The sequence below is a fragment of the Ambystoma mexicanum genome, chromosome 1p, assembly GCF_040938575.1.
Source record: "Ambystoma mexicanum isolate Mex_15411 chromosome 1p, UKY_AmexF1_1, whole genome shotgun sequence".
Lineage (NCBI taxonomy): Eukaryota > Metazoa > Chordata > Amphibia > Caudata > Ambystomatidae > Ambystoma > Ambystoma mexicanum.
In genome coordinates, this window is record NC_090921.1 from 510,878,248 (window position 1) to 510,890,517 (window position 12,270).

The following is a 12,270-nucleotide window of genomic DNA, read 5'->3' on the forward strand; positions in this document are numbered from 1 at the left end:
GCAACTATAACTGACAAAATGCAACTGTATCAACCAAGCACAAAGTGTAACTAATTGTGTAACTATGTTCTTAAAGTTCCAGCACCTAGATGCCTATGGGGTATGTGCGCTTTATAAATGTACAAATACATATTATGGCACCATCTGGGACGGTAGGGTCCTATTTAGCATATAATGCCTATACATGGTGGGTGACACTAGCTGCCACAAGGGTATACACGCATTTCGCCGAATGGATTTCCATTGTGGGACATTTCATCGCCGAATTTTTCATCGCCGAAAACCCCTTTTAAAAAAAAAAAAATTTTTGGGGGGTGTTTTGTAGGGGTTGGGGTATGATTATTAAAGTAGGAAGTGGGTCTGGGGGGGAACCCCCCCCAGAAATCATTTTTTTAAAAAAAAAAACAGGGTTTGTGGCGATGAAATGTCCCACGATGAAAATTCATTCGGCGAAATAACGTAGAACCGCCACAAGATGACTAACTGGCCATATAGGGCTGTACTGGCATATGAAGGCAATGCCCCTTGGCCAATATTGGTTCCAATGGAGATACTTTGATCATTTCATAACTCAAGCCATGGCATATCTTGGCAGCACCCTAGGTTTTGTAATTAAAATAGTCTTTTGACAGCTTAGTAACTTTTGGTTATTTGATTGTTTTGTTGTTTTTTATTGTATTTATTTTTTATTTTTATTTTTTTTTTTCACACATCTACACCACCACTTCCTGTGAGGTAATCAGGATCAAAGGCCACCTGACAATTTCGAATGGTATCATCAGGCGACAGATGCCACTTCCCTTACCCCTGGCATTTTGTTGAATAGATGCCCCTGGAAGGAGATCTACACTGTAAAAACGATGGCGTGAATCGGTCTCCCAAAAGTCCCTTTTCCCTCAATGGCAAGTACACAACTCACAAATGCAATATTACCAAAGCAAAAGTAGATATCTATCTGATGCAAGCCAACACAAAAAAAGCTCCCTCCAAAGTCGCAAAACATTACACCATCCTCAAGGCCCCCCCAAAGACAAATAAAAACAAATGTATCAATTTATTTTAAGGGTTTTTTTTTTTTTAACAGTAGATCAGTTTTTTCTGTGTTAGCACTGGCATGGTAGTATCATGCCCCGGGGGTTTACATCATGCCTTCCTTACTGTAGCTGGGAACAGTATAGCCTGGTAGAGCGCTGGCTGCTCTTGGCACCTGTGCCTTAATGAACATCAAGGAGCCTGCAATACTGCGGTTCTCAATTCACTGATGTATGTAGGCCTTGGGTTTAAGTTGGGAATCACTGCTAGCAATAGAAAGAAGTACAGTCAACCCTATTTGTTCGTACCTTTCCATTTATTTTCTCGCCTAAAGCAACAGAAAATTGAATATGTTCGGGTCCTGAAGAGACGCTGGGAACGGCATGAAACACACATGGACTTGCTCGGCATACTCACACACATACACAAAAATATATATATTAATAATATCCAATCCTCAAAACGTGCCCTTGCCACTGGCAAGTAATATTTTAGTGGTACCCAATAAGACAGTGTGCGGTGTGTGCATGTGGAGAAATGGCATACATGCAAGCGGGCAAGTGACCTTTTTTCCTGCCAGTGCTGGAAATGGAAAAGATTTACTGGGGAAACCCCGTCCTCTTTGTAGTGGTGGGGCTGTGGGGAATGGCCACAAGACAGGTCGCAACACAATAGCTCTTCATGGAACCCAATCCGGGGGATTTTCTTCATGGATTCGCATAAAAGCAAAGAGCATTAGGGGAACATAAGATGAGAATGACCACAATTTTAGATTTGAAACATGTCTTATAGTGATTTAGTAAGAAACACGTTTAAGTGAATAATAGAAGTTGGACTCTGCAGTTCCAATTGGTCACAATACTCACCCTAACAAAAATTATGTCTGTAAATTGCAGGACAAATATAGCAGTTTTGACAGCTGCAACACTGTATGTGAGACTTTCTGTTACTGGATTCATTATCCCGTGCCGAGTCTTCTTATAGCGCGGGTTGCTCGTACATAAAAATGCTGGTAGTTTTCTGGGCTAGCCCCACGGCCTGGGGATAGAGTAGCGATGAGCCAAGTTATGCACCCGAGCTTCAACGAGCAGACTGCTTTTCAGAAGTCGACAACGCTCTGTGCCGAGTCTGCTTGTTGAAGCGCAAGATCTTGGAGTGTCCTGTGCTGTCTCCTCGCCCTGGGGGACAGAGCAGCACTCCGGCATGATGTGATTTGCCGGAGCCCACCTCAGTCTTGTTCCGGCCCATTTCCTGCGCTTTAATGCCTGGTGAATCACTTGAAACGTGACATTGTTCATCCTCATTGGCTGAGGGGCTGCCACACCTCCCCGCTGGGGATATGAACGTGAGGGATTCCGAATGGGGTAATGCCCCGGCAAAGGCCAATCAGATTGTTACATTCTGATTGACCCTCGCCGGGTACTAATGGAGCTTTCACTTTTTTCAACCATATCCATAATCTTGAGCCTAGATAGAGAATGCTTGTTTTCTGGGCCTCTTTTTGAATTTCTACTGCTCTAGTCGGGCCATGTTCCGCTTTCTGGTGATGTGATGACTGCCAGAGCTGGTGGCTTTGTCCACCAGGTATGAGGGAGCATGTGACGGCAGCTCTTGGACATGGAAAGATGTACCTTATATATGAGAACAATAATTGGTATGTGAGGTTATAACTAGCCACACCATTTGAAGGAAAAGCGGCTGGCATATGAAATGCTGGGTGCTTCCCCACGATTGCATGGCATCTCAAGGTTGCACCCTTGTTAAAACAGTGTTTTGTCTGTTAGAGGAGCATTTTGTTATTTTTATTAATCTTAATGCTCATTGTAGTTTTTTAAAAACATCATTGATATCACATACAGTGATGTCATCAGTGTCCAAGAACATGCAACGTCACTTCCCCTGAGCTCGGGTGTATGAACTTAATTCTGCTATACCTTGCGTTTTGGTCAATTGACTTCCAAGGGAATAGTTAAGGGCTTATGGAGTCCTGAATGTACATATATCCCTTGTTTCAGTGTTGAAATACAAAGCATATTTGAACGAATTGGAAACGGTAGTTAATAATTGCAGATTATCAAGAACCTACGCAACTCTCTCTGCCGCTTTATTCATCCCTCTGGCCCCACACACTGAGCTGGAAACACCTTTGATGTTCTCATCTCCTCCGGCATCCCCCTCTCACTACTCCACTCTCTTGGACCGACCACTTTCTGCTTTCCTCTCACCTGAAACTACCTGTCCCCCTGAGAGAACCTACCCCTGCACGGCCACCTTCCTTCGCAGTCATTCAATCTATGAAGCGAGTGTCAGTTGCCACTTTTGCCACCACTTTCTCTCCTCCCCCTACCCCTGCGCCCGACTCACACTCTGACACAGCCCTCTCCAACCTTCATCTCTCCATCTCCAGCACTCTTGATATCCTTGCCCCCGTCACGAGGATCCATCTGAAGCCTGCCTCCAAGTGCCACTCTTGGTATGACTCTGAACTGGCCGCGCTGAAATGTAAGTGCAGAGCAGCCGAGCAGAAGTGGAGGGCTTCGGGCACATCCTCTGAAAAACAGCCTGCTGCCTGCTCCAAAGGCACTACAGACTCTCCATCTTCTCCAAGAAGAGGGTCCACATTCAAGCCTGTATCTCTGCGGCCTCCAACAGCACGGCCAAACTTTTCAAAATCTGTACGTAGCTGGTCAATCCGACTGTAGTCTCTACCTCTAATGTACCTTCCCAGGCCTTCTGTAAGGCACTGGCTTCTCATTTCACCATTAAAACCCAGGACGTCCTGTCCTCGCATGCCTCCTCCCCTCATCTTTCCCCTTCTATCTCTCTCAGGGCCCCTATGTGCTCCCTTCCTCTCCAACCACTCTCCTATATCACCTGATGATGTTTCTAGACGGGTCCTATCTATGAAAGCTTCATCTAAACAGGTGCTCCCCATCTCCTCCAGAACCATGAAGGATAACATTGTTTCCCCTCGCTCCAGCCTTGGCAGATTTCTGTAATCATTCCTTTGCCCCTGGATCTCCCCCCTCCATCCCTGCACACCCCTCCCCCAAGCACTCCCTGGTGCACCCTCTCCTAAAATAGCCTTCTGCTGATCCTGCCTGTCCAGCTAACTATCGCCTGATCTTTATCACCCCTTTCCTGGGCATGCTCCTGGAGAAGCTGGCCATCTCTCAGCTAAACATTCAAGCTGAATCTGAAGCCAGGCTGATGGTCATGGAGATACCCAACAGAGCAGCCGAGGCACCTCCTAAACTACTCTCTTGAACACCCATGAAGGTCTGCTCTCTAACCTGGACTCCAGCATTCACCCTGTCCTTGACCTCTCCTCTGCCTTTGGCATGGTCAATCATGCCGCCCTGATCAATCGTCTTAGCACGAACCTTGGCATCACGGGTCAGGCTCTCGTGTGGCTGTCCTCATGACTCTTGGACCAACCCTCCCAGGTCTAACTTGGGTCCTCTCTCTTTCCACATGCGGTGTTCCCAGGGCGCCATCTTCTCACCCTGGCTCTTTAATGTCATACATATTTAAATGAAAAATTGTACCTCATTTACTTCTTGTAAAAATAATTATTCTTTTGATTATATACAAGTAAATAAAAAATTAAAAAGAAATGTCTATCTGGCATTGTTGGCCCATCTGAGCTCTACTTTCTCCTCTAACTTGCAGTGGTACGCGTATGACACACACCGCTCTCTTTCAGGCAACCCTCTACCTCCTCTCCCTCCTGGCTCATTCCCGTCTATCCACTATTCAGGGATGGTGCGCCTCCAACAATCTCTGCCTTAATGCCAGTAAGACAGATTCTTCTCATTGGGGCCCCTGCTCCCCCTTTCTCTCCCACACTATGGCCACCCTCCTTGGGCCTCCTTCCATTGCCCTCCTGTGAGGCACAAAACCTTGGTGTCATCTTCGACTCTACCCTCTCCTTCTCTCCTCACATCATGAACCTTGCCAAGAAGGCCCACTTCCAGCTGCACCTCCTCAGAGGTATTCTACCTTTCTTCACCTTCCGCCAGAAACTGCCTCCAGAGCTGGATGATTGCAACAGCCTCTTTCTCAATCTTCCTAACTCTACTCTTCGGCCTCTTCACCTAATCCAGTACAGGACTGCAGACTTATCCTTGGCCTTAAGCCCAGGGACCGCATCTCTCCAGCTCTGAAATCTCTTCCACTCTCTCCCAGTGGTCGGGAGGATCAGCTTCAAGACCCTCTGCATCATCCACAAGGCTTTCTGGGACAGTGGTCATCCAACTCTCTCTTCCTAAATACCTTCCTTCTAGAGCCCTCTGCTCAGCTACCTCCAACTCTCTGCGGGTCAGACACTTCTCCAAGAGTGGGGGGGTAGATCTCTCTCCTCTGCAGATGCCTCCCTCTGGAATGGCCTCCCTGCCCCTCAGACCACCTGAGGTTCCAGAAGCTGCTCAGCACCATACTTTTCTTCTCTTCCTTCTTTCTCCCTCTCCCCTGCTAATCTAGCTGACTGCTCATCCTGACTGGTTGCATGGTTGCTCTCAGAGTCACACATGGTACTATGCTCCCCCCCGCCCCACTCGACTAGTAACCCTGCACTGCCTCCTGGCCACCCAGCACTCCGGTTCTGGGACTGCTGCCGTCCCTGCACTTACTCGGGGCCCTGCTGCACTGTCTGCACTTCCCGCACACCCTCTCCCCCTGTACATCTTGTTTGCACTTGCACAATCTGAATGTCACAAGGCCGAGTGATATTGTTTGTCTCGTCATTGCTCTGTTCCCCCTGCTTTGTCTTGTAGCTCCTTGCGATACAAATACCAAATCATATTATATCATAACACCAAACAGCTAAAATGAACATAGGAGGGGATGCTCCTATACCTGCAATAAAAATGGTGTGCAGAGAGAATGTTCATACAAATACACCTGGCTGAAGAGGAGCTTCTCCTGAAATGCTGCTTCTTTCAACTCCCCATCTGAGCATTTCTAGCCCCAGGGTTCGAAATAGCCTGGAGCTGGGAGCCATTTAGCTCCTGGTCATACCCAAGGAGAGCCTGGTTAACTTGAAACCAACAACTACTAAGAACTACTTTTGACTTCTGTGGCAAGTGGCGTCATACAGACCTAGCTATGCGATATTAACTGTGTATGTTTGGGAATGTATATCGACGAGAATTTTTGCAGTTAGATTTGCTGTGCGCTACATATTATCTCCTGGTTCCCCGCTGGTAAATACTGCCCAACTGATTATGCCCGATACTCCAACGCTGCTTTTTGCTCCTGGTGAACAAATCCCAATTTCGACCCCTGCCGTCCCCCTTCTTGTTGATCTAAATCTAAAACTAAGACCAGGTTAAGCTTCTAGCAACAAACACACGTGCCAAAAAAAACACTAGCAACAAACACACGTGCCAAAAAAACAGGAAGAGTGTTCGATATAATGGCAAACAGTCATTGAATGCAAAAAAACAATAAAAAAATAAATAGGTAAAAAAAAAATTCAAAAATAAACTATCCTTGGTTTAATCTAACCCAACTACAGAGACAAAGTGGAACAGAGATTGAAGGTGTGAGAGCTCACAAAAAACAAAACAGCGTTGGAAAGGGATGGTTTGATGACAGTACGAAAAATAATCTAAGGCAGGTAGTTTAAATGCAATCTGGGAGGTCCACCGCCCCCTCAGGCGCATGTGAATAAAGGAAATGACACCCTACACAGAAGGTAAAACAAGGATATAAACAGTGATGGAAGTGGGTGGGAGCGATGCTCCTCTACTTTTTTTAAATGAACTTTTACTTTTCCTATACTTTTATTTAACAAAGAAACTATTCCAGAATGCAATTGAATCTTGCTTCTTAGATCGGCAGTTTTTTTTCCACAAAGATTTTTGCAGAATATTTTTGGCCGAAAAATCTCTCACTTGCGTCCATCACCACACCCCATATTTTTCTATTCGTTTTTTGCACAAATGTTTTTGACAAAACACTCCGCAAAAAAAAAAAAAAAAAAACTGGCGATGTTACATCATCATACCATGCAATTAACTAAGAGGAACCAGCAATGATCCCACAAAGTCAGATAATGGAAGTCCTTAAATTGCTAATTAAATGCAGTGCTCGAAGCCTGGGTGGATTGGCGTCAGGGGGATTACAGTCACTTCCCTAATAATACTACCAACAGTAACCTAGGTGAAGCCCCCCCAATACCCCACCTAAAATGCTCCCTCTGGATTCGTACCATGGGTGCTTGTAAATAGATCCCTTGCTGCCAAATTGCCCCCCCCCCACTACTGTGAGCGCCCCTCTTCCTGATATTGCTCCCTTGCGATCTGCTTCTCTCCGTGTGCTTCCCCCTATGACTTGTAAAGCACTCAGTTGCTTCCCGAAGCAAGGACGGCGCTCAATAAACCATGATGGAGGCCAAAACTGCTGAATCGTATGTGGATCTCATCAGTAGGGATGCATTCCCAAAACCCAGTGAGGCGAGGAAGCTTAACCGGGCAATGGGGATGATCCAAAGAATTAGAGTTCTAGTAATGCTTGTTGTGGGACATATTATGGTCCTTGCTAAAAGCCCTACCAGGGGACGGATAGAAGTGGGCTGTGGATACCAACCCTATACCCTAGACACAACACAGATTCCAAAGGCCACTATGGATTCATGGATGAAGCCCTTGAAACATGCAACTGCAACGTGTCTCCCGTGTAGGTTTTATATTCACACAGTTCTTTGTAGTAAACCACCTTCAGTTACAACTGCAGTCCCAAAAACGAGTAACACTGCCACTAACCCAGTGCACCGAAACAACCAGGAAGGCGAGATTACTCGTCGGGGGGGGAAAATGGGTACATAGTGGCTGCCACTAACCAAGTGCACCGAAACAACCAGGCAGGCGTGATCACTCGCCGGGGCAAATGGACATATAGTGGCTGCCACTAACCAAGTGCACCGATACAACCAGGCAGGCGAGATTACTCGTTGGAGGGAAATGGGCACATAGAGCCTGCCACTAACCAAGTGCACCAATAGAACCAGGCACCGATACAACCAGGCAGGCGAGATTACTCGCCGGGGGAAAATGGGCACATAGACCCTGCCACTAACCAAGTGCACCAATACAACCAGGCAGGCGAGATCACTCGGTGGAGGGAAATGGGCACATAGTGGCTGCCACTAACCAAGTGCACCGATACAACCAGGCACCGATACAACCAGGAAGGCGAGATTACTCGCCGGGGGAAAATGGGCACATAGTGGCTGCCACTAACCAAGTGCACCGAAACAACCAGGCAGGTGTGATCACTCGCCGGGGCAAATGGACACATAGTGGCTGCCACTAACCAAGTGCACCGAAACAACCATGGAGGCGAGATTACTCGTCGGGGGAAAATGGGTACAAACCAAGTGCACCAATACAACCAGGCAGGCGAGATCACTCGTTGGAGGGAAATGGGCACATAGTGGCTGCCACTAACCAAGTGCACCGATACAACCAGGCACTGATACAACCAGGCAGGCGAGATTACTCGTTGGAGGGAAATGGGCACAGAGAGGCTGCCACTAACCAAGTGCACCGATACAACCAGGCACTGATACAACCAGGCAGGCGAGATTACTCGCCGGGGGAAAATGGGCACATAGACCCTGCCACTAACCAAGTGCACCAATACAACCAGGCAGGCAAGATCACTCGGTGGAGGGAAATGGGCACATAGTGGCTGCCACTAACCAAGTGCACCGATACAACCAGGAAGGCGAGATTACTCGCCGGGGGAAAATGGGCACATAGAGCCTGCCACTAACCAAGTGCACCAATACAACCAGGCAGGCGAGATCTCTTGGAGGGAAATGAGCACATAGTGGCTGCCACTAACCAAGTGTACCGAAACAACCATGCAGGCGAGATTACTCGTCGGGGGAAAATGGGTACAAACCAAGTGCACCAATACAACCAGGCAGGCGAGATCACTAGTTGGAGGGAAATGGGCACATAGTGGCTGCCACTAACCAAGTGCACCGATACAACCAGGCACCGATACAACCAGGCAGGCGAGATTACTCGCCGGGGGAAAATGGGCACATAGACCCTGCCACTAACCAAGTGCACCAATACAACCAGGCAGGCGAGATCACTCGGTGGAGGGAAATGGGCACATAGTGGCTGCCACTAACCAAGTGCACCGATACAACCAGGCACCGATACAACCAGGAAGGCGAGATTACTCGCCGGGGGAAAATGGGCACATGGAGCCTGCCACTAACCAAGTGCCCCAATACAACCAGGCAGGCGAGATCTCTTGGAGGGAAATGAGCACATAGTGGCTGCCATTAACCAAGTGTACTGAAACAACCATGCAGGCGAGATTACTCGTCGGGGGAAAATGGGTACAAACCAAGTGCACCAATACAACCAGGCAGGCGAGATTACTCACTGGGGGAAAATATATACAAAAAGAGGTTAAGCCCTTTAATGTAAAGATGAATTCTTAACATCAGAAATGGTACAGAAATAACAAACAAAAGTAAAGGAGGAACGAACGGGTAAACCAGGGTCTTGCACTCTGTCCAGGGTCGACATGGCGGCTTGTCTGCTCACGAGCTTAGTGTGCCCTTCAGAAGAGAATTGATGACACGGACACCCCCTCGTCACTTCTCCCAAACTAAGATCTAACAAACCAATCAGAGCCATCGGTCCTTGGGTGATTCAGAGGAGCTTATCCTGGCTCAGTGTCTCTGCCTGGGAGAACCATGCAAAGAAGTGATGGAATTGCCGCACAAAACGTCAACGCAAGAACACGGCCATGAACTACTTTGCTGGGAAAGTGTCCCCCAAGGACCAAACACGCAGGTACAATGAGATTAACAACATTTTTGAGTACCCATACCAAAAGCACACAGAACACGATCCGCCTGGTGCTGAATATGCATTCGCGTAATGCCACACGCGCGTGTGCAGGTCATGCGGCCAATGAGGACTTTGCAAGGACGATAGATCGGGCCTTATCGTCCATAATGCCATGGCAGATCACCCCCAAGGACACAGTTGTAGGTGGCCCCTCCCTGGAAGTTCCTTAGAGGCTGCCTGATAAACAAGGCAGGCATATAGACGACCTATGCGGGGACGGAAGCACACACTTTGGAATCTAAGTGACCGCGGGTGTCATCCGGGCAAGCTCGGCACAAATGCAACAGACAGCAGTAATGCGTTAATAAGCAAGGACGGGTCTAGCTTCCGCCCCACATAACAGGTAACAGCAGCGCAAGCGCCCCCCCCCCCACACACACAGCAGAGGGAGCTTCGATCACAGCCCTCAGCGACAGTGCATGTGACGAAGACGGACACTGCATCACACCCATGACCAGCGCAGACTGCATACCATTACTGGGCGTTATGACAGCCGTCCTCTGCTCGCTTCCCGGGTACCAGCCCGGGCACCTGCGCTGAGCACGGAGCGTCTTCAGCACGCCACCCTCACGGCCTGCCTCTCGGAGGATGTCCGGATTACACGGACAGGAAACGGACGAGGGAGGAATTAGACCCGGGGGAGGGAGGACATCTGGCTCACCAGGACGCGGGGTGGAGCAGGCCTGCAGCTTTCTGTGTACACACTGCTCTTTCACACGGCTCTCCCAACCTATTTATTCGGGGTTTTTAAGGCGCCTTCATCACCGCCCACCAGAGCTCTGTGAAAGTACTCACAGGGCTCTTTGTCCACACACTCCTTTCTTCTGGGCTGTCACAGGGTTCCGTGAGGCCCAGGGCAAAACATCCAGCCCCCCACCCCCATAAGAGATGCAAAAACTCTCTTATTTGTGGACGGCATAGCTATGTTGATGAGGCCCTCGGATGCAATATGTGCACTTTGCTGCTAATGTGAGCTGCAATTTCTGCAGAAGCCGCCCTCATTTCACATGCATTTTGGCTTTCTCCAAAGTGCTACATTTGCAAAATGTACAGGTGAGGAATAGTATTTTTCTATGTAAGCCAAGCAAACTGTATGCCGCAGATCCAGCACTTCATATTTAGAGTCAACTTGATTGTTTTATGTTTCTGAAGCTATTCATTTTGTGCAAAAACACTCCACGTCACGTTTGAGGTCACGGCGTTTTACGTTTTCCCATTCCCAGGTATAATAGTTGGTATGTAATATTTGTAACTATAGTGCTTTACGCCCGACTACTCCGGCCTCTAAGCGCTGTAAAAATACTTTTTACTATCATCATGTAATAGTACCTAATATATGAATTTCAGAAGGATGAAGGGCTGATTCAGTCCGGCTGAAATATGTACTTGGAAAGTGCAGGTTGGCACATGACAGACATGAGCTTTTAAGCCGCTGAACTATCATACAGTGTGTGGTTTAATCAACTGTGCAGTTAAAAAGAAACATTGATTAGGATACCTACACACTACCCTCTCCTGTCCCCCTCCAGTCCTTTTTTTAAAAACAAAAACACAATATTACTATTATCACGTTTACTAGTGAGCCATATTCCTGACGTGGGCCATGACATATTCCTCCTGCTTCTAAGCACTCTGATAGTAAGTGTGGTATTAATAAGAATTGTAACCCACAGAGCTGATGCATTACCCAATGATGTGGTATCCACATTTCAGGATTCCGAGGTAGTATGATAGCTCAGCAGGTTAAGTGCTCACTACTGCAATCTAAGTATGATCTGCAAGTAACATGTTTGAATCCTAGCAAGGTCTGCTCAGCCTTTTTTCCATCTGAGGTTGACAAATGAGTTGATTTTAGTTGCCGGATAATAATCTTCTTTGTGTTTTATGTAAAGTGTTTTGGCGAATGTGCTATAGAAGTAATGGATTATTACATAAATAAATGTTAGCATCAATAGGTCCAAGCACAGGCTTAGAATCTCATAGCCTTAAATTGGTGTAGCTTTAAGTGCTACCTCTGTGGTCTTTCTTCAACTTCATACATGCCTGTATAAAATGCATATCCAAGTATTCCTTTGCTTCCTTGACATGGGTGTGAATCTTATTTTATACTGGCATGTCTGAACCTGAATCAGACGGGTTATGAATGCATTGGCAGTGATATTACCTCTTCACACAGCTTGCTAAGAACATAAACCAAACTTTCTTAACGTTATCAGCAACTGTAGGTGCTCCCCTCCCCCAAAATATAACCACTAGACACACAACTGTTCTGCCCCAAACCCATCTGATAGCCATGAACCACATGAGGAATACCGCCATGAACCACATGAGGAATACCTACAAAATACCTTGTCTG

The 12,270-nt window shown here is 47.3% G+C and overlaps 1 protein-coding gene across 4 annotated transcripts in view; it reads right to left on the minus strand.

The window, feature by feature from the left end:
• FSD1 (fibronectin type III and SPRY domain containing 1) overlaps nucleotides 1–12,270 on the minus strand; it is an 85,264-nt gene that overhangs the window by 52,117 nt on the left and 20,877 nt on the right. The window contains exon 1 of one of the 4 annotated variants that reach the window (XM_069649380.1): nucleotides 10,387–10,519. The exons of the other annotated variants lie outside the window; for them this stretch is intronic. Coding sequence (XP_069505481.1) covers nucleotides 10,387–10,389 — 3 coding nt within the window. The 5' untranslated portion in view covers nucleotides 10,390–10,519. Of the gene's footprint in view, nucleotides 1–10,386; nucleotides 10,520–12,270 lie in introns of those variants that run through there. 4 annotated transcript variants of the gene reach the window in all.